A 21,943-nucleotide genomic window follows, 5' to 3' on the forward strand; every position below is an offset into this window, starting at 1 on the left:
TCCCCGGTCCCTCCCACCGCCACCCCCCCCCTCACTCCTCTCCCCGTCTCTCCCAACCGTTCTTCCCGAGCCTCAGGAAGAGCAAAGAGAGCTCAGAGTTATGTCCCCCCCATAACAAAAGCAACGGCTGAACAGAACCAACCCTACCAGTGGAGAGCTGGGGGGGCACAGCTGGAAACTGGGCAGCCACCCCTGAGCGTGGTGCTATGGATGAAGCACAGCTCTGGGGGGGTGCAGGACCATCAGCATCCTACCCTGTTTCTTTCTGCTCAAAGGAATTACCTTGTAGGAAGGGGTTTCTATCCCTTTTCCATGCTGTTTTTTTCTTTTCCTTCCCTCCCATATATGTAGGAGGTCCCATATTCATACAGCTCTATGCTAAGGGGATGCAAACAGCTCAGACTGAGCCTTCTGTTAAGGAAATGGAAACAGAGGTAAATCCAGCCTAGTAAAAGCATGCAGCCACCTCTGTGGGTTCAGCCTGGGAGCAATGGGTGCCCCTTCCCTTGGGGGGGACAGAGTGGGTTCACATCCTTCTCCTTGCTCCATCCCACACCCCTTGGAGAGGAAAAGGAGCACACAGAGCAGTGTCAGAGCACTTTGCACACCTGGAAATGGATTCTCAAGGCCCAGCTTTGTGGAGAACACACTCTGGGTATGCAAGGTGCATCTCCTAGCATCCTCTCTTTGCCCACTTCTGCCCTATGCAAGCCCTCCCAGTGTGCAGCACCTTTGCTTTGATCATGGGGGAAAAGCAGCTTTAACCCAAGGTGCTGCACACTGTGGTACATCAGGTCACTGCTCCTTTCAAAGTGCATCTGAGAGTGATGCTGCATTGAGCTGAACCGGGGCTAAGGCTGAGTTTACCACTTGTGTTTCTCTTTGCTGTGTGTGTGGGAGGATGGCTAAAATAGCTGCCTTACCAGGGCAAGGCTGTGCTGAAACGATGGCTCTTTTGCTTATTGCAGTAGAGGAGTGGTTGCTGCAGCTGGGTGGTAGGATGGGATGGGGTCAGCAGGGGGCTTGGAACTAGATGACCTTTGAGGTCCCTTCCAACCAACCCAAGCCAGCCATGATTAGGCTCCTCTAGTAGAATATCACCCACACACCCCTCAGCAACCAAGAGCTTCAAGGTGAATGAATTGCAACAAAATCCACTTTTTGACCTTGTGGGAGGGAAACATGCACCAGAAAAGTGTCTCTGCACAGAACTATGAAGCACATTGGTTTTCCCCTTCCAGCAAACAAGAGGTGAAGTGAGAGCCCCAATCTCTGCCCACCTGTGTTCTTCCATCTTCACCAGTGGCCACTGAAGCGGCTGTTTTAATAGATATTAATTGTCAACATTCATCTCCATCATCTCTAACGATGAGGTAAAAGTTATTAATATGCAAATTCTGAGAGATCTCATTAACTCCAAGGTCTTCAAGCTCCCAAAGTTTGTGGGATTAGCATCCCAAATCAAGCTTTCCTGCATTGCAGGTGTTGATATTTCTCCCCCTGAGGAGGCAGAACCAGTCCAGAGGGATAAAATTATTCACTTGGCCCTATCAGTTTAGGTCAATTTATCAGTTAGACCTCCAAGACACGACACAGAACTGCAGGAAATGAACCAGACACTTGAGATGTCCAAGATGGTAATGGAATACAGCCTTCAAAAACCAACCTGCAGTGCTCCGAAGGGAAAAGAGTGTTTAGAGAGTCACTAAATGAGATACGTAGACATGGAAAGGGATTGGTTTTGGTTGGACCAGGACAAGATTTCTTGAACCTCTTCCTCAGCATGAAGTCCTCAACCCAGACTAGGATTCTTCACCCTCCCATGTCATTGGCTTCCCCTACAGCAGAAATACAGGGCATCACCTTTCTGCAGAATCATGGAATCATTAAGGTTGGAAAAGACCACTGAGATCATCAGATCCAACCATCAACCCATCGCCACCACAGTCACAAAGCCATGGCCCTCAGAAACTCATCCACAGGGGAGGAGATGGAGGCAAAGTGATGGGACGCTGCTCATAGAGCCCCATGAGGACTCAGGGTCTGCTCCCAAAGAGGTGGTGGGTTCCCACATCCCTGCAGACACCCAAGGTCAGGCAGGATGGGGCTCTGAGCACCTGATGGAGCTGTGGGTATCCCTGTTCATTGCAGGGAGTGGGACCAGATGACCTTTAAGGGTCCCTTCCAACTCAAGCAGTAAGATCCTATGAGATGGGTGTTATAGCATCAGGCATGGCCACACTCCCTCTGCTGGAGCCTGCACAGACAGCACTCAGTTTACAGCATTCAGATAGCCAAAGATGTGCATGTTTTGAGTAACCAGGAGAAATCACCATTGGGAGTTATCTGTGCCTCCAGCAGTGCAGCCAACCCACGTGCTGGTGGCATCACTGTCTTCCTGATGGCCTGGAGAGATGGAAGTGACTCATGGTGGGATGGGGATGAGGCAAAGGGACTTTCACTGCAGGATGAGGAGGAGAAGAGCCCCCAGCAGTGCCTGGTGGTCTGCAGATCAATAAGAGGAAAGAACTGCAGAACTTAAAGAAGAAAGGGTGAAAAAAAACCAAGTGATTTAGTTGAAGTTTCTAATGCAAACCCTTCAGGCGCACAGTATAAGGGCATAATCACCCAATTGCCAGCTTTTTATTAGCAAGCTGCTACTGTTACTACCCAATCTTTACTCCAAGTGGTGGCCACATGCTGGATGTGCAGCATTTCCACTGACCGCCCTCTAATACACCACCTCTTGGGTACAGCCTGACTTTAGATACCTGCAGTGCTATAGGGACTGTTTTATTTTGGGGTGCCCCTATAAAGAACATACCACCCTCCTCAGTGGTAGCACAGGTGTTCCACCTCCATCCCATCCAAACAAGAGACGGAACAAAGCAGGTGATGCAGAACACGGTTGGACTAGGTGATCTTGGTGGTCTTTTCCAACCTTATTATTCTATGACTCTCCTGGTTGACCCTCCTCTACATCTCAGCAGGATACGGCCCAGGAGGGAGGTTCCTCCAGGATGCCCCCACCAGATGGAACCAAAGTGATGGGGCTCACCATAGTGGTGTGGGCTGAGGATCTTTGGAGGTGGCGGAGGTGTTGGGGTTGAGGAGCAAACAGCACCGGTTTGGAAATAAAACCCTCCTTGTCTTCTTTGGTCTGTCCCCTAGATGGCACCTGCTCTCAGCAGATTAAATCCCTGATGGAAAGCAGTAGGAAAAGGGACGTTAAAAACAAAGCAAAACAACCCCAGAAAACTAAACAGCAACAAGTCGAGAAAGGCAAAGAAAGAAAAACCCAAATATCAGATATATATATAAAGAATTTATAGCTATTTCTTTGTCTCCTAAAGCAGGAATGTGACATACCTCGCCCCTACATCATCCCTGCTGCTTTTTCCTCTCTGAATGTTCAATTCCACCCTCAAAATGCCATTGGGAGAAGGCAACAGGCCTTATTCTGCAGCAGTGAGGGGACATTTGGAGGCAATAATGGCCCCCATCAGACCTCAGTGCCTCACTGAACACTTTATCCATATAGTTTTTGGCAGAAGGATGTTAACCCCCCCCCCCATCTGGTGGGTAAGGGAGGATGAGGTGCAGGGAACATGCCCCCATCTGACCCCTTCCTTCCCAAGCACTGAACGGTGCTGACATTCAGCCTGACTATTCTTAGATTTGCTTTGAACAGGGCACTTGGCACCCCATAGGGTTGTAGCCTTGCCAGGCTGATGCCCAGCAGCCGCAGCCTCATGTGGTGACAGCCAGAAGGTGATGTGTCCTGCCCACCTCTATCTGCTCCCCATGTATTTATGGTTCTGTTATAACACCAAGAACACCTCCACAATGCTTCAGTGTTTCTGCAGCTTTCCCAGTTCACCCCCTGCACCCAGAATGGACCTGAGGGATGTCCTGGTTGAAGCCTGGTTCTATGGGGCTGGAGGATGACAGCTGAGAGACCACAGGGGAGGCGCAGGTTTCCCTCTGGAGCTGCTGGATTCACAGAGTGACGCATGAAGGTCTGTATAGCAGCTGGATTCTCCTTCCTTGGAGAGCCCATCTGCTCTTGGTTAGCTCATTCATGCCTTCCCAGCCATCATTGCAACCTCACACATAGAAGAACATCATGCTGGACCACCAGAATCATCCAAAGCATTTGGCTTTGACAACCCAGGAAGTACATCCAGCTCTGCCCCCTCACCTCAGACCAGGGCTTCCAGGCTTTCTTTGGTAGGTTATCACTGCAGGAATGCCTGCTTTAGTAGAATCATCACACTTGGAAAAGACTTCTAAGATCATCAAGCCCAGCTGTCAGTACATCAGTATCACAATGTCACCCCTGTCAGGCTGGATGGAGCTCTGAGCACCTGATGGAGCTGTGGGTGTCTCTGCTCATTGCAGAGGGAGTACAGGTGGTTGGAAATCACCCCTTACTCCTTGTCTCCATTTTGGGCAATGCCAACAAAGTCAGAGCTATAAAGGCAATGGTAGCCAGGCCTTGACTCCCTCAGTGCAGCACATCAGCTGAAAGGTGCAGTTATTTCTTACTCTTCCCCATTAACCATAGAATATCCCCAAGTTGGAAGGGACCCATGAAGGATCATCACATCCAACACCTGTCTCCACCCAGGACTGCCCAATAAGGCATGAAGCAACCCCACTTAGGCTGCCCATCCTCCTACCTACAAGATAATGCATCTATTCACTGTCACAGTTGAGATGCTCAAATGCTGCAAGCGCTGGGGATTACAGAATTAATCTCAGCTATAGGGATTCCCGCAAATAAGCAATGAAATACATACAAAGATCCAGGCTGTGCTGAGAGCTGAAGGTTAAATAAGGGACACCGATTAGGCACGAAGTAGAAATATATAAACAGTATATTTCTTTTTATTTTGCTTTTAAATACAACTTCCTTACACAGTAAAGGAATTCCCTTTACCTCCCACCTTCCCCCCAACCCTCACATCCCAAGCAACTCTTATCAAAAGAAATCACCCCACTGTAAAATCAACACTAGATAGAGGCATGCGCTTTGAGAGCATACTTAGCAAGTGCAACATCTATAGGTCCTATCTCCGTAAATAGGAACGTGTGTGCTTCCCCTCGCTTACAATAGTCCCCCAGCAACCTGGGGTGGAAACCTCCCACACACCAACCAAACCCAGAGGGGTTTAACCAGTTATGTGCCATGCAGCAGGAGATGTGGCACTGAGGGATGTGGTGGGGATGGATTGGGGTTGGACTTGGGGATCTTAGAGGTCTTTTCCAACCTTATTAATTTTGACAGCAGAATGGGGGGAGAAATGAGGATGCGCATGAGATGCAGCCCCTTCCTCAGGTGGAACCAAGGGGAAAGGGGTTTGGTTTGCACTGCACATTGTAGGAGGGAGGGTTTCCAGCTGCTTTACTTTAAGACAATTCCTGTTTTTAAGGGTAATTCCCACGTGGGGAAAAAGGTACAGCCCCACATCATTGAAGAGGATGGAGAAAACCAGAGACTAAACACTTCTGAATGTTCTAACAGAGCACAAAGCCATCTCTGACTCATTGAACCAGAGCAGCTCCACCAAATGCACGAGGCTGAGACCTTCCAGGGGTCAACAGCACGATGGGTTCCTCACTCTCCAGAGGCTGCTGTGCTCTGCAGCTGCTTCATGCTATATGGGGCTCCCACCTCAGGCAAAGCAAGGGATGCTGATGGCCTCTGTGTAGCAGCAAGAAGTGCCACGTGGAGGGCAGAGATGCCCCCCTCCTCCTGCGAGCAGATTTCTGCAGCAGAGATGCAGATGGGGAGCAGAAGGCAGCACCGTCCCTTGGGACAAGCTCTTAATACTTAACACTGCATCAGAACTGTGCCAAGCGATCCGAGCTCATGCAGAGTTTTCTACAAGGGAGGGAGTCACAGCCAAGGATTGTCTTTGCTTGGAAGGAAAACACACAAAAGCTGAAAAGGAAAGTGCTAATTTGTAGTTCTTAAGCATGTGCTCAGGCAACTCCCTTGTATGTCTGCTCTTTACACCATATTGATGGCTCGCTCTTTGCGACTAGAGCCAGCAGTATAATGGTCAGGGTTGGTATTTAAATGCCTTAATTAGATATGAAAACAATTAGAGAAGACTATTCTCTTCTAACATCCACAGGCCTCAGCACAGATAGAAAACTGGGCAGACCCCACCCATACTGCCCATTTAAGTTGTTTTGGAAGCTTGACAGATGAAAAAAGACGACAGCCCAACTGGAACACTGTGCCATAAAGTAATCAACTAAAGAGATGCAGAAGACAGCACACAACAGCAGGACAATTACAAATCCTTCCTAATTGCCTATTATGGCAGAGCGAGCCCCAAGGGAGCAGACGCTGCCACGCTGCTGCTCAAACACAGTTCTCCAGAGAAAAATACCCACTCAGCATTTTGGCAGCATTCCTGCAGTTGGGGATGCCAGAGAGCATCACCAAAGGATGAATACAGAGAACAGCGAATACGATTAAGGATAAACATGGGCACGTCCCGACCCATAAAGCAGATCCTAACCTGTGACCCTTTAAGCATCCAAGTGGAAGGAGCTTGAGGTGACGTAGCATGTCTCAGGTCCCCTCCAACATCTGCAAGCTTCTTGACCAACTTCATGTGTTTTTGTTGTTGTTTTGCTTCTTTCCACGCAGAGGAACACAGTTCAGCAGCAGTTTCTGAAGCAGGGAAATACAACATGCAGTTCACAAGTCGTTTCAGTCTTCTGGTTCAGTTAGTGATGGGGACCTTTGGGGAATAATGGTTTGGAACCACAGTATATGGGTGTGTGATCATCTACCGTACTTGTTTTTGGAGCATCCCTGTTGACATGGGTCATCCTGAAGCGTGCATCACATCCCACAGTTGTTGGATTCATCTTGAAACACTTCACCAGATGGTACAAAACTAGTTGAATTCACTCACTCCATTCCTATCCTTCCACAATGATGCCTTGATACATCATCTGACTTGAGCTTGACGTTTATTAATAGCTTCAAATGTTGATGCCAGAGAATGTAGGGGGTTGTCGTTAGTGAAGCTGTCAGACTTGCTTCCTAAGCAATCCAGAAAGTGCTATATTGCCTGTTCAGCAGTCCATGTTTCAACAACTTCCCCTTCGTTTACACAGAGAAACAACTATTTCCATACATCAGTGCATCAACATCATCTTTGAAGGCAACAAAATGAGTCTCAGACCAACAAAACTATTCAGGTATAAATCCAATTTTAATTATCAAGCTAATTTCTAGCTCCTACATTCAGTGCAAGGATCAAAAACTACAAATTTGAGAAGTTTATTCTATTCCCAGTTCCCCATTGCTTTGGCAACTGTTAGAAGATAACTCCCAAAAATCCATTTATTTCAGAAGCATTCAATGACCTCTGTGGTTCCAGGTGAGCATCACGGACTCTCTCAATATCTACCGACATCCTTCAAACCCAACTCTTTGGCAACAGTTATACATAGCATTGTGCGTATATAAAGAGCTTATAATAAAACTTCTTTTACATTCTAACTGTCTTAACCTTCACAGAAGTATTAAAGTGCTCGATCGACTCTGAACAGTCCCTCCCTTCCCTAACTAGCCTACTTCATGGAGACGCTTACACATACATCAGCAAAACCAGAAGCAAACAAGAGAAAAGGTACTTGTAGAAGGAAAATCCTCTGCAGGACTATTGAGACCCCTTGACAGCCACGAGGCCTTGGTAGCCTCACATCTCTCTGCTACCCACATCTTTAGACACGGGTCCAAAACACACAGGCTAAACCAGCCCCATCACTTGATTCTTTGGCCCGTGCATTCTGTAGAAAGAAAACTTTGCGAAACAGAACCTTAGGGATGCTGAGAAAATGCAAATGCTGAAGTCATACTGGTAAAGCAACAGCAATGAAAACCCACCCAATAATTGTGATGGTTATTTCCTCCCCCCCCCACACACCTCCCCAGCCATCTGAATTTTAAGTGACCTTCAACTAAGTTTGACTCTGAAATTGACATTTTCAAGTTGTCATAGTCCCCTTTTGGTCCTTGGGAGCAGAGGGTTGGAGGGTGCATCTCTAAATTAAAGCTTCTTGCAACACCTGCACGCCAGCCCATCTCAGCTGCTCTGTATTGAAGGGGGATTTCATCCAGGACCTCTGTTCTTCCTCACATAAGACCAGAGGTACATCCCAGCAGGCACACTGTCTCCTCTTTCCAACCACAGCATCCACAGTACAGTTCAAACTACCCTGAAGGGTGACTTCTCCCAGCCAAGAGCTGAGACACCTGCAATATACTCCCAGGACACCTGCAGGTAACATTTTACTTGACCATAAGTTAATGCTTCGCATTCTAGTTCTGGTTAAATCTAACATCCACAGGAAAAAACACAACAACAGATTTAAGCATTGTTAATTGTGCAATTGCTCCTTCACAATAAGTATTTGTTGCTGTCATCCTGTTCTGTTGACTGGAGATCAGAGATGCTTTTACTACCTTTACAAGGTCCCCAAAATCCTGTTTGCTGATTGCTCACCTTCTCTTTCTACATGTTGGTAACAGACATCAGCAATTTCACCACCAAAAATGACTCAAAACCTACAAAATATTGATGAAGGCAGTCAGAAACCATGCACAGATTTTGCACTTAGTGTCAGACATCACATGAGTTACTCCTGCTGCCTTCTGGACCAACCGAAAGCCCAGTGTGTGATGGTTACCTGCTTTCATCTACTGGAGTGTCACCCTGACCTGGAGCCTTCTCAGCATTCATATGAGAATGGGCTGTGATATGAAGGCTTTCCCTGCTGCTTGGCTTGCTGTGAAGGCTGAAAGCTTTCCCTGTGATAGCTCTGGGACATTAGTGACCATGCCCACAAGAGCATACTCTTGGGAGCACATTTAATGCCCTCTTTCATTAAGATGAAGAGATTCCAGAAGAAAATAAACCTTTACACACACATTTTAACTGTAGGCAACTACACTGAGATGAAATACCACCTGATATTTAGCACAAAGACACCAAATCTTCAGTGGCTTGAGCCTGTTCATATCATATGCTGAGAGGTTTTCTCTGCAGCTCTCCTCCCTCGTTACAAAGTTGGCCTTCCTCATCATGCAGAGAAAGGCCCAACCTGTAGGGAACCGAGCAAGCAAGCAACATTTATCTCTGCTAATTCACAAAACAGTTTCTCCTTTCCTCATTTCTTTTTTTGCTGTTTTGAAAGCTTTTTTTTAATCTTCAGGACTCCACTTTTTCTTGAAGTTTTACCTGCAATCTGTAGCGTGCAGCAATGGGCAAGCATTGAACTAAAGGGCAGCTGGTTTCACAGTACTTCAGATAAGGAAACTGACCACTGTACAAGCAAAATTAAATAAACTGAAGTATAAAAGACTACAGAAGTTAGATTCATCCAGAAATATAATATAATGTCTGGGAGCGAGGGGAAAAAATTGGAGATTAGTTACAGAACAGAAACAATGAAATGACCAACAAATATTGATTAGGAGAAGGAGGAGAACTTTCACTGCATGCTATACATTAAAACTAAATGCAAAATTCACGTATCAGACCATCAAGACAGAATGATGAAGGTCTCGAGCCATGGGAAGAGGAAAGCAAAGAAATGTATTGAATAAGGAAATGTGGAAAAAAAACCAGTAAACAAACAGGTTCAGAGGGAAAAAAAAACAAGTGACCGTACAACAAATAAGGAAAAGCAGCACTAAAGCAGAGAACAAGAATATGGTCAAGACACCACAGGTAACACTGATTGCACAAAACACTTCAGATATTTTTTGAAAGAATCAGGCCTATTTGAATATCTATGCAAAATATATACACAAATCCATATGTATATATGTACACATAGGCACTACTGTACATATGTATATGCAATCGTTAACACAACTGCCCTTTGAGTTTCAGCATCTGACACCCGGTGCGAGCAAAAATGTTGCAGTTGTGCAAAACTACACTTCTGTGTTTGATTACCAAGTGGTAAAATTAGACAGAGCCCAAATAATTCCCAAGTAGCTCAGACCCAGATGCAGTTCCACCAACATCACCCATGTGAGCCCAACTGCTGAATGCTTCCAGGTCATCTGTAGGAATTAAATACTCATCCAAAGCTGTGGGTTGTATTGGTACAAACTAACTTGTTTCCGACCCTCCTGCTAATGAGTCTGAAGAAGACAGTCAGACATTTCCCCTGACACAGTTTACCATGAGGCCATCCCACCTGGAATACCAATATGGGAATACTGGATTAATAGGAAATAGAATTCAAAGGCCAAAATAGGACTGTCATCCTGTAAAAGGGTCAGCTGTTGTCCTTATAGTGCTTTGGAAAAAAGGGACATGATGCATACAAAAGGAATTTCTCCCCCACCCCTCAAACAAGGGAACACACAACAACTCTGAATGCATGCTCCAACTCTATGGCATGCTGTTCTTTGGGGTTTCCAGTTTCAGGATGTGAGAAGTGGCATTTCCATCGAGCTTGCTTGCCTCACAGCTCCAAGCAATCACTGGCCTCCCAAGTCCATGGCTGTTTTGGTCTGACACTTCAATGCTCAGTTGGTCTTTGATATGTGCATTACCAATGCCATATTAGAGCAGAAAGAAAGTGGTGAAAGAAAGAACTGCAGATAGATTGTTCTATGCCTCAGCAAAGATGCTCCATCCATCTAACTCCAAAAGAGCCATCCTCATAGCTCCACATGCAGCAGATCTTGTTTAGTGCTCTGCATCCATAGCATCCAAATACTTGGCTTCAATGATTCTCGGGAGCAGGTTATACCTAAGAATGAACCAGAGAGAGTGAATTAGAGCCTATTTAACTTAAGTGTTTTGTTTGTTTGTCCCAGGTCTGACCCACAGACATGCTCTTGTTTTGTGCATGCAATAGCTTCCTGCTGTCCCCAGCTTGCTAGTATATGGATTACTCATCCAGAAGTCACTGTTTATATCCTGTTTCTATTTTCTTAAACACTTTTACTGTGGTTTTCCAATACACAAACCATACCTGGTGCAGCCTTACATCCAGTACAACACTTTCAACAGCAAGCACTGAGAGCTCACAGGAACAAACCTTCCCAAAATTACAGGGCTGGCACAAGTGCCAGGATACAGGATACAAGGGATGTTTCTCTTGCACTTCCTCAGTCCTCCAAGTACACCAGGTCACTCTTTGCAGCTCTCCCCATGAAGAAGTTTCAATAGGAACCCAGCAGCTTCAGTCAGTCTTTTAACAAGCACTGAACACATCAAGACTTGAGATCAAGAGGCTGAGCAGGGCAGTGACATTCCAGCTTGTTGGTAAAGCTTCACACCTACCTGGCCCTTCACATCCATTTGATCATGGAGGTTATGATTCCCCTATTCCCCTACTTTCCTCTATTTTGGTGTGTGTTGTGTAATTTTTATGAACACAAACATCTTCATGAATGAATGTATTTGGGTGAGAAAAAGCCACTAAGAACATGGTAGGAGGGTGCTCTCATCAGATCCTACTGCGTATTTGTAGTTTGATACTTCTCTTGCTTAAGAAAGAAGCGATTCTTCAGCTGTTCTAACAGTGCATAGTACTAGAAAGCCAGTTTACAAGCTGAAGGGTCTTTTCAAGAGCTAGAAAAGAGATCCCAAACAGCACTCACTGCTGAGAAACACCCCACCTGCTTGGACTAACCTGCCATGAAATAAAATGCTTGAGATCCATGGAAGCACAGAAAAAGAATTTAGAAGAGATTCTTCCTCTCTGAGCAACCTTAAGTATGCCCCAGGGCAGGGATAGGAGTGTAACCAAAAACTGGACACCCTACAGTTTTGGTTCAATACTTGGAAACCCATTTTCTCTCAACAAACCATTACTGAAAGTCACTGAAATCAGTTATTTTTCACACTGACACTGGAAAAATATTGGACCCAACGAATGACAATGCAAAGCATGTGTTTAATGCAGTTGGAAGGAAGGGAATGCAGCCTTGAGACAAGCAAACCATATGGCAAGTTTGCTGGATGGGACACTGAGCTGTGACTCACTCAGCTGGGTTTGATTCTCGACTTTGACCCCTGGCTACTCTCCTTTTCCTCCCTCTGCTTCTTTTTTTCTTTTAAAGTGCATTTCTTCTTTTCTGCCTCATCAATTTAGAGTGCCAGATCTTCATGAAAAAGTCATTATTTGCTACAGAGCTATGCATCATGGTGCAGCCTTCCCAGCTGGAGCCCACAGACATTGCATGAAGGCAATGTGGAATTCAGAAGAAGGAAGCAGAGAGCAAGTTTCCATTCTGGGTAGTATCATTTTCCCCTTAGCAGCAGGGCTAATTACAAAGGCTATTTGGAAAAGCTGCTCTGGAAAGAGGAATGACTTAACAGATATAGCATAAGATGACAGTGCCTTGTTTACTCAAAAAAAGATGTATCTGCACCATTAAATTACCTATCTTTTTTGAAAAATTCAGGTTCTTTGACACAGCACTGTCCATGGTAATTTACCTTATAACTACATACATTAACTAAATATTTATATCTGCCCAGAGGCTGTGGATGCTCCATCCATCCCTGGAGGTGTTCATGACCAGGTTGGATGGGGCCCTGGGCAGCCTGATCTGGTATTAAGTGTAGAGGTCGGTGGCCTTGCCTGTGGGCAAGTAGGGTTGGAGATGCATGATTCTTGGGGTCCCTTCAAACCCAAGTCATTCTATGATTCTATGACTTAGGTAAGAACACCCTGGATTTTCTTTTCTGTACTGAGATACTCTGCAGAGGCTCAGAATTCCCACAAGAGCAGGGAATTCCAAGATGCCATTCAACCAGGCATCCCAAATACCACTTATGTGAATGAGGGGAGAGAGACTCCTACCATAGGAGCAATCATTTCAGTGCTTTCTACTGTCTGGTTCATCTTCAAATAACCTGCCAAAATAGCTCTAATCGGGATCCTGTTGAAAGCCATGGCAGCTGACATTTGCTTTTGTTTTGGAAAGAACTGAGCCCAGCTTCACCAGCCAAGAGGATTGCCACCATAATAACTGCCTTTGCAGATTATCACATCAGGAGACCTGAGCTTCTATATCAGATGGAAAACCTCCAACACAGCAAGCTCAAAGACAACTAGATATCACTGGATGCCATACAGGCCTAAAAATAATCAAATAGACTGGAAAGAGATCTGTTCCGTCCAAGATCTTATTATGGCTTCTCATTACAGCTAAAGAACAGAGAAGAAAGCATGAATGATTTAATGGAAGAATGATGAACAGTCACTTAAAGAACATTAGGAAAAAATTCAACTTCAATGATTCTCTTTCAGGGGTTGGACATGATGATCCTTATGGGGCTCTTCTAACTCAGGCACTGCAAAGGGAGACCCAGGTGCATCTTTGCCAGCTAGGTGACTAACCAGACCACATCTCTTCGCACAACACTTAATGTCAGTAAAGTCAAAGGCTCTCTGTGCTATTCTTCCTCAAGCCATCATCTACTCAGGAGAGCACTATTTGTCCTTCTTAACCACTCAGGCTTCCAACAGCTGGAAGACCAGCATAGGACATGGGAAAAAAATACAGCCAACAGTTTCTTACCTGATTGGGATCATTCCTATCATGATGAGAGGGAAGATCATCTTCATGTAGGGCAACGGTGACATGCCAAAACCACAGAGAATGAGGAGCTGCAGGACCTGCAAGCCTGTGAAATAGTGGATCTTCCTCTGGGGCACTCTGCGGATGTAATGTGTCGGAGGATAAGCAGTCTGGGAAGAGAAGAATGACATCTCAGAAATGCAACAACCCGGACTCGTGACTGCAGGATGCAGTGTGGGCTTCAAAACAAGGGTTTTAATGACGCCAATTTACACTATGCTGTGCATTAACTGTCCTTCATGTGTTCAACAGCTGAACGTAAGATCTGTAGGGTTAAATCGTACAACAAACTGACTGCATTGGCAACAACACACCGAAGATGACTGGGCATGAGAAACCCAGGGGAGAAATAACACACAATGAAGACTGCCTCAGGGAGCATCTGGAGCGCAAGAAAATATCTTGATAAGTACAGTAATGAGATTCCCCTGAGTAGGATTATCAGGGCTTTGCAGCAACACATGAAGTGCCTGAGGGGGGTGTGTGCAGAGGGTGATGGGAAGCAGAAATATTCATCCAGCAGCCCCCACCACTTGTTTCTGCACTTGAAACCCAGCTCTGCATTATTGTATAGCCTTTCTCCTGCTGATCAGATCATGCTTGCCCTGGTGGGTCCTATTTTCCACCTGAACCTTGGTATAGGAACAGCAAGAGTTGAGATTATAGAGGAGCTGAAAGAGGCTGGACTCCAACTGCCATGATTCTCCACTTATATGAACTACTGTTATTAAGAAAGAGCAAAAAGTGACATTAATAGGCTAAATATTACTCGCGGTTTCTTCTGACAGTTACTTGCTCATGTCTGAGCACAGGCTTTGACTCACTGTCTATACATCAATGAAGAGTATGAGCGACTGTCTGCTGGCACTGATACAGACTCAATGGATTCAGATTGTGCCATGACTCATTAAAAGGTTTCCACAAAAGTGAGAGTTCCATACTTAAGATTACTTTTTGCTTGGAAAATTCCACAGAATTTGTATTAAAACAGAAGTAATATCACTATTCAACCACATAACTACTCAATCTCCATAAAAAAAAAAAATCAACATGACAAAGGTAATCTTTACCCAGATTTCACAGTCTTAACCTCTGAGATGTAAAATCAGAGACCAAGACAGATTAACAGAAGCACCAGGCTTGCTAAGCCCTTGACCCATTACATAAGAAGAGGTGAGCTGGAGACTCATTACTGCTCCTAGGTACAGCCCACACTGCCAACTAGGGCCTTAATGCACTTGTCACAGAGATGGCTTGAAGGCAGATTTCCAGATTTGTTTTCATTCCACATCAGAAGCATTTCAATACTGCAAGTCATTTGGAGTATAAAATGCTTTCTAGAATCATAATCACTCAGGTTGGAAAAGACCTTACAGATCAAGTCCAACCACAACCCAACCATGCTACCCTAACTAACAACCCTTTGCTAAATCATGGCCCTGAGCACCACATCCAAATGGTTTTTAAACACATCTAGGGATGGTGATTCAACCACCTCCCTGGGGAGCCAATTCCAGTGCTTAACCTGATATCCAACCTAAGCTTACCCTGGCACAATTTGAGGCCATTTCAATGGTCACAGCTCTCCTGGTTCCACCCATGCACTCATTCCTACCCACCTGGAGAAAGGTGTTCTAGAGCAATCCTGAAGCAAACTGAAAGGAGTTGGATTATCTGAGACACTGCTCCAAGCAAGAGAGCTCAAATGCTTTCACAGCAGGGAAACACAGAAAGCAATTTATGCAGAATTTGAAAGGAATGAGATGAGGTGTAATCCTCTCAACAATTTAGCTACCACCTTTTCCAAACCTAACAATAACCTTGCCACTTCTGTTGCTTGACACAGCATTATTCTCTCACTTGTTCACCTGCCTTAATACAAAAGAATTATCTTGCTCATGTCTCAGTGACAGCCAGACTCACTAGAGACATCACGTTTCGCTCCCTCCCTTCTCTGCAGAAAGGTGAAATGGATATGCAAGGTGCAGGCGGAAGATGGAAAATGGAAATCAGTGGAAATCAAGATGGAATATGGAAATCAGCCTCATGAGAAAGTGAATTTGGGGGTAAGACCATTCCCAGCACCACCAGCTTGCCACACCGTGTTAGCTCTTGATGCTGGCTGGCCCCTAGGTAATAAATATGACTTATTTACTCCACACCAAGCCAGTGCAACAGTCTGTATTACCTGTTCTTTGAGCAGCAGAGCCACCCTCTCAAAGAGCTGGTTCCCATCAATGGAGGTTAATGCAATATAGAGGAAGAGGCCATAGAGGACTGGTTTGGGGATCCATTGGAGAGGGAAAGGAAGGAGTAGGAGCGAAAGGCCAACCAAGAAGTTCGCCACCAGACTTGTTAGCCGGGTCTCCTTCACGCTCACAATCCTGAAAGCAGGAAAACAGGAATTAGTGGAGAAGAACCCCAGTACCCACATAAGCTTATTACCGGGGCGCACGGCTCAGAGTGAGCTCAGGACACGTGCCACACAGGAAAGGGAAACTCATCTCCACCACACTGAGATCAGCACTTCTGGCCCCACGCTGACACTGAGAAGGCAGAGCTCTACTGGATCCAGGCCAGGCACTTAATCCACAACTCAAACAGAGCACCTGGAGAAAGGCCAAATTCCCCTTCTCTGAAGCTGCACAGATCCCATCCTGAACTAAATTGCCCTCTAAACTAATTCTATTCAGCACTTTGTGAGAAAATAGGCAAGAATCCTCTTTCTGGGCATTAATCCTTCCCTCGATTTACCCGACGCATATGCAATTGGCTTTTATCCAGAATAAAACTCATTGGCTTCTACAAGAACTAATGAACCTCTTGGAAAGAGAAAAAAAAAATGGATCTGCACTCTCAACTGGGAGTCAACGTTTTTGATGTATGTGAGGATCTCCTTGTTTACATGGAGGGAATGCTGGAAGCACTACGCAGGGAGCAAGACATTTACTGCTGCTGTGGATTACTGCAGTCATGCTGTGAACTGCCTACTACTGTGCAGACCTTGTAATTCACTAATGCAAATTTCATAGAGTTGATGAACAGTTTTTAACTAACGAGAATAAAAGACGGACAGGAAAGCATGCAGCAACTTTCAGAGTCTACTCAGGGGCGAGAGGAGGCGTTTTTGTTTTCTTTTCATTCCAAATAAGCCCAAAACAATGGGAGGAAACAAAACCTTCATCTCTCAAGGGTACTTAGAAAGGAGATTCTTAATGTAATTTATATGTATACACATATTTAGAAGATAAATCCACAGAACGAGCGGGTGAATAAATCCCCTATTATAGGTGAAACTCTTGTCACAGGCTCTCTAGGCATCATCTGGTGGCTGCAAGTCATTCTGAATTAACCCTCTACACAAAGCACTCTGAGGATTAGCACAAGATCTGTGAGAACGTTTCCCTCTTTTCTGTGTACTGCTGACACCTGGTAATCCCTTCTGTCCTAAAGAAGGTTCCCTTCCTAGTGAATTCTATCAATATTGAGAGCCTTCCTTTCAAATATGCTCAGGTTGAACATCTGAAGTTCTGCTTGTGCATTCAAGAACATAATGATGCTGTGGGGAAGATGGAATCTTCCACACCTGTCTTTAGGGAAAACACAACAGCCCAAGGTTTGCTCTTAGCACATGGATAACATAGAATTTACATGAGACCTAAGGAATAACAACAAATATTACAAACAGAACACCAAGTCCTGAGGAAAACACTTAAATTCCCTGGTGAGCATTGGGGCAGACTGTATATGTTATCCAAGACTACCAAAAGAGGATGTGCAGAAGAGACAGAGGAGTTATTAACCACTGTGGAACTCCCCCTTCTTCCCTAATCTCTAGATTTAAACAGTCAAAATCACAGCCTTCCTCCTTTCAAATACACTCTTACAAGTTTCCTAATGGGACATCCCTCCCATTGCCTTGAGAAGCCAGAGGAGGAGCACTGCTTCCCCCCTGTTATCTGCAAACTGCTCCACCAGCTCTGGAAGAACAGGAACATCAGCTGGGGGATATTATTTGGCATCATCTGCACAGCCTCCAGGCCTGCATCACTGCAGAACAGAAGTCTCAGAGAGAATCAAGCTTTAAGTGCAACTGCAGGGGCTATTTCAGATTAATCTGATAGTCCAATAAGGAGCAGTCAGACCACTTTAGTGCCATCAGAACCACTATGAGCCTCTTGAGTGTCGCAGTAAAGCAGGAGGGAAAGGATGCACTAAGTGATTCAGTCCATCCACGTACAGGAAGAGCTCCCCCAGCATTGTCTTTGGGCAAGCTACCAAAGAAGCATTTCTTGTTTTGGGAAAAAGAACATGTCCACAATCTGCAAACAGAGCATATACAAGGCTGCTAAGTTCCTTGTGAATGCAATGATGGAAACCGAAATGCTCGGGATCATAGTTAAATATTAAAACAGCATATTTCAATAAGATACAAGCCTGCAGTGATTGGAACAGCCCAGAGCGGCAGCCTTTTGGTAATGGATTTTTGAAGTTCATCACATTTTGCCTGCCTTCTTCTCTTGGAGATGCAGCAATCACAGCACTGAGGAGTGTCCAAATGTACACAAGTTCTTCAATAACTACAGTCACTTGCTGTTAATGCCATATAAAGCAGTCTGGAATTCCTAACCAAAACAGTTAAAATTGCTCATCATTCATAAAATTTGATGATTTTTAAAGTAGAACTTCCCAACATTTAGATGCTCCTTTGTCAACTCTGGCACCTTTCTTATTTCCAGGGTGAAGATGACAAGAAAACAAACAAAAAAAAACCAACAAAGCAGTTCAGAATCTGGTTTGTCCCTTGAGGAAGCAGTTCCAGAAAGCCTGCACTGCAATGGAAATGATGTAATTAACAGAGATTATAGAGCATAATCCAGGCTTGCTTCCCTGGGATCCTTTAATATGGTTAGCATGGGATTAACCATCCCTTACCTCCTCCCCCATATGCCTATTTGCAGATTGCCAGATTCCCATCAAATTCAAGTGGTTCACCCACAGGGGAGAGGAAGCAAATTTTGCTTTCATTGTGACAGAGCTTTTTTCCTGTTAATGCCATCATCTTCACAGAGCTTTGATTCGAGTGCAGGAGAGGAACCTGCCAAGGGAGTCAACACCAAAAGAACCCCTGATTTTCCAATTGAGCTACATTACGTTTTCTTTCTCAGCAGAACTAAGAGAAAAAGATGACAGTGTTGCTCAGAGCCTCCTGTTTATGGCTCAGTGCTCTGCAGAGAACAAGCAGCTTCAGTCTCTCAAAGGGAGTTCAGACAAGCAGGCAGCCCTCGTTCCTTTCTCTGCTCCCTATATTTGGTTCAAAGCACAGATTTACACAGAGGTAGAGCAGGGCCACAAGGGTAAGTACCTGGAGAGATTAGGTCATCTCTCAGTTCTTTTTAGGGTAATCACTGGACCTACATCTATGTTAACAAAGCCAAATAGGGCTCTGTGTTATTTTGGGGGCAGCTGGGTGACAGAGCAAAGGACAAGGACAGAAGGCGCTTAATTCACACAAGGAACCGAGCTTTGCCAGGAGAAAACAAAGCAAAGCATAAAGACAGTGGGTGGCAAAAGATGAAAGGAGCCACTAGGTATCTGACAGCAGAAAACAACAGGGAGGCTTGGCTCATGGGTTTCAAAGGGAAAATTGCGCATCCCCTGGACTACAGATGTCTATAATCTCTTCTGCAATACACCAAAAGAAACAGTATGGATTCTAGAAACATTTCTCCTCCAAAAGAGTGGTGATGCACTGGCATCACAGGGGAGTGTAGTGGTGGAGTCACCACCCTTGAAGGTGTCCAAGAACAGTGGAGATGTGGCACTGAGGGATGTGGTCAGTGGGTATTGGTGGGGGTGGTTTGGATTTGATGATCTTAGACATCTTTTCCAATATAACGATTTGATTATGTGAATACAAGCCTATAAAACTGATTAAAGAGACTCAAATCTTACTCTTCTTTTTTCCTTCTCCTCATAACATAAGGTTTAGCATGGCTCCAAAGCAAAAGATATAGTTGTGGGAACAACTAATACCAACACATTCTAATGGGAATACAAGCCCAGGAGCTGATATCCCGACAAAGGGCTGCAAAAGCACTGCAGGGGATAGACAGGAACACCAGCATATGGCTGTGGTATGTGAAATCTCCACCAGCAACCCAGAAAAGCAGACAAGCCCAACTAGTTTGGGGCAACAAGCACCAAGAACATAACAGAGAGATTGAAATTAAAAGGCAGATCCAGACAGATCCACTCCATTTCCCCACAGTAAATGACCACTTAGTCTCACTTTTGAGAAGTGAGGATCCTGAAAATGGAAACAAAAAGATAGCATAATTAAAACTAATGGCATGTGAGTGGAAATTACCACTTCTGAGGTAAAAGCGTTCAAGTGTAATGTACCGAGATCAAACAGATCAGATAATCTCTATTCTGGAGGAAGTTTCATAAGAAATTGGATTTTTTTAATTATTATTTTCTTAAATAGGCCTCTGATAAGAAAGCATTTGACAACTCAGAGCAGCAAAAAAATCCTGTCTTAAATAGAACAGCATGACCCAGGCATGGTTTCATTGCTGTTTTTGATAAAGGAAAAGAGAATTTAATAAGCCTCTCGCCTTTCCAAAGCATGGTGGAAGACCATGGGAGCTCTGAAAAGCCGCTGCATTTTTCCTACCCTTTGTAATAACCACTAGACAGGTCCCATGTGATGAATCAGACTGGATTTTTTCTGGTGAAGATATCTAGATAAGTCTGGCCAAAACATCTCCTCAGCTTCACACAGCAATAAAAGCAAAATAGGCCTTGGCTGACTCTCTGCACCTAAATTTGCTGAATTCCTTCAGGCTACTTCCTACCACTGAGGAAAGCACGCATCTGTGGCTCTTCTGAACCAAACGCTTTGTGGAAGGGGGATGAAGCAGAGCAACAAAACCATGGTGGCTGAGGTAGCTTTGTTTGCTCCATTTTCCCCTCCACCTTCATCTCCCACAGCCTTCAAGACTACAGCTACCTCCCCACCCATGATCTACATCCCACTGAACACAAAGGGTAAGGAAAGCACAAAACAAACCCAAAAGATCCAAGACAGCTTTGTGGTTCCTACTTACGTCTCATAAATGTGCCCATTTTCAACCCTCTCCTCCACGTAAGCCAGAGCACGGACATGCATTGGAGAGTGAGGGAAGGCAGCATGGATCCATGGAAGGCCAAAGATGGACAGCCCCGTGTTTATCAGTGCCACGAGCAGGAGGTCCCAGTGGTAGGCTGTTCCCTTCACCAACCTGAAACGGGGTAGAGTTGAGAGCCATCAGACCTGGTGCTTACAGCAGCAAGGCTGCTCTTGATGAACCTGAGCGTGAATGTTAAACCAAGCGCACTTCCATGCACAGAGCAATTTTACACACCTCCTGTTTTACAGCTAACGCTATGTGAACGCAAATGGTAATGAAACTTGATAGCTTTCTCCCAAAGCAATCACCTTCTGGAGAGAGCAACGCTGAGCTAAAATGCAACCTGCTAAAATAACAGCCCACGAGAATCACATCAGCATTTTGCCACTATGTTTGTTGCTGAGTCAACTCAAAATACACAGGTGTGCCTGCTAACAGAGCTGACATGGGCAGGGTGAAACTTGGGCATGGGTTGTCAAACCAGCAACATTGAAGTTTCCCCATCTGCCTTGCTTCTAACCCTGATCTCTCTCCTTCCCCACAGGCAGACCCAGGAGCTGAGCGCACATTTGGTACACTGCAGTAATCTCCCACAATTATTGCTTCTGCATGATAAGAAAATAGGACATGAATTCATTAAACTTCAGCTCTTCCTCATTAGTCAGCACAGGAGATATGCTCCTAGCTTCAGTTAACGCTGCATACTCTCCCCCTAACTCCCTTTAGTTTAAAGGAAACAGCCCTTAATCTAAAAAGTTAACCAAGGTGTTTAGCCACATCACATTCACTTAGCAGCTGCTCTCTATGAAGCCCATACACTGAACTCACACCTCTTCTAACATTGTCATTTTTGCTAAGGTCCCCCAACCAAACATACCCCATCTGGTACCATGTGCTCAAACAACTTGAATAAAGTTTAGATAAAGGCTGTGTGGGGAAATTCAGCCTTCAGACTGTATTACCTAACTTAAAGGTCTATCAGTCATAGTTCTGTCTCTGGGCAGCAGAGCAAGATAACACTTGAGCCTGCTCTGGCACAAGTAGAAATGCTCTGAAAGCATGATCCTTGCCCATGTGCTGATTTCTCAGAGCAGAGGCATCACCCAGCTCCCACAGGGTT

At 45.0% G+C, this 21,943-nt stretch overlaps 1 protein-coding gene across 8 annotated transcripts in view; it reads right to left on the reverse strand.

Annotated features, from left to right (window-relative positions):
* Positions 1-7,222: 7,222 nt before the first annotated feature.
* Positions 7,223-21,943, reverse strand: part of SLC4A11 (solute carrier family 4 member 11) — a 124,539-nt gene continuing 109,818 nt past the window's right edge. For all 8 annotated transcript variants that reach the window (XM_015863019.2, XM_015863024.2, XM_032444207.1 and 5 more), the window contains 4 exons: positions 20,761-20,934; positions 15,837-16,032; positions 13,589-13,758; positions 7,223-10,803 (listed from right to left, as the gene is read on the reverse strand). In XM_015863019.2, the coding sequence (XP_015718505.1) occupies positions 10,740-10,803; positions 13,589-13,758; positions 15,837-16,032; positions 20,761-20,934 (604 nt within the window). In that variant the 3' untranslated portion in view covers positions 7,223-10,739. The remainder of the gene's footprint in view (positions 10,804-13,588; positions 13,759-15,836; positions 16,033-20,760; positions 20,935-21,943) is intronic.

Source organism: Coturnix japonica, chromosome 4, assembly GCF_001577835.2.
Source record: "Coturnix japonica isolate 7356 chromosome 4, Coturnix japonica 2.1, whole genome shotgun sequence".
Taxonomy (NCBI): domain Eukaryota; kingdom Metazoa; phylum Chordata; class Aves; order Galliformes; family Phasianidae; genus Coturnix; species Coturnix japonica.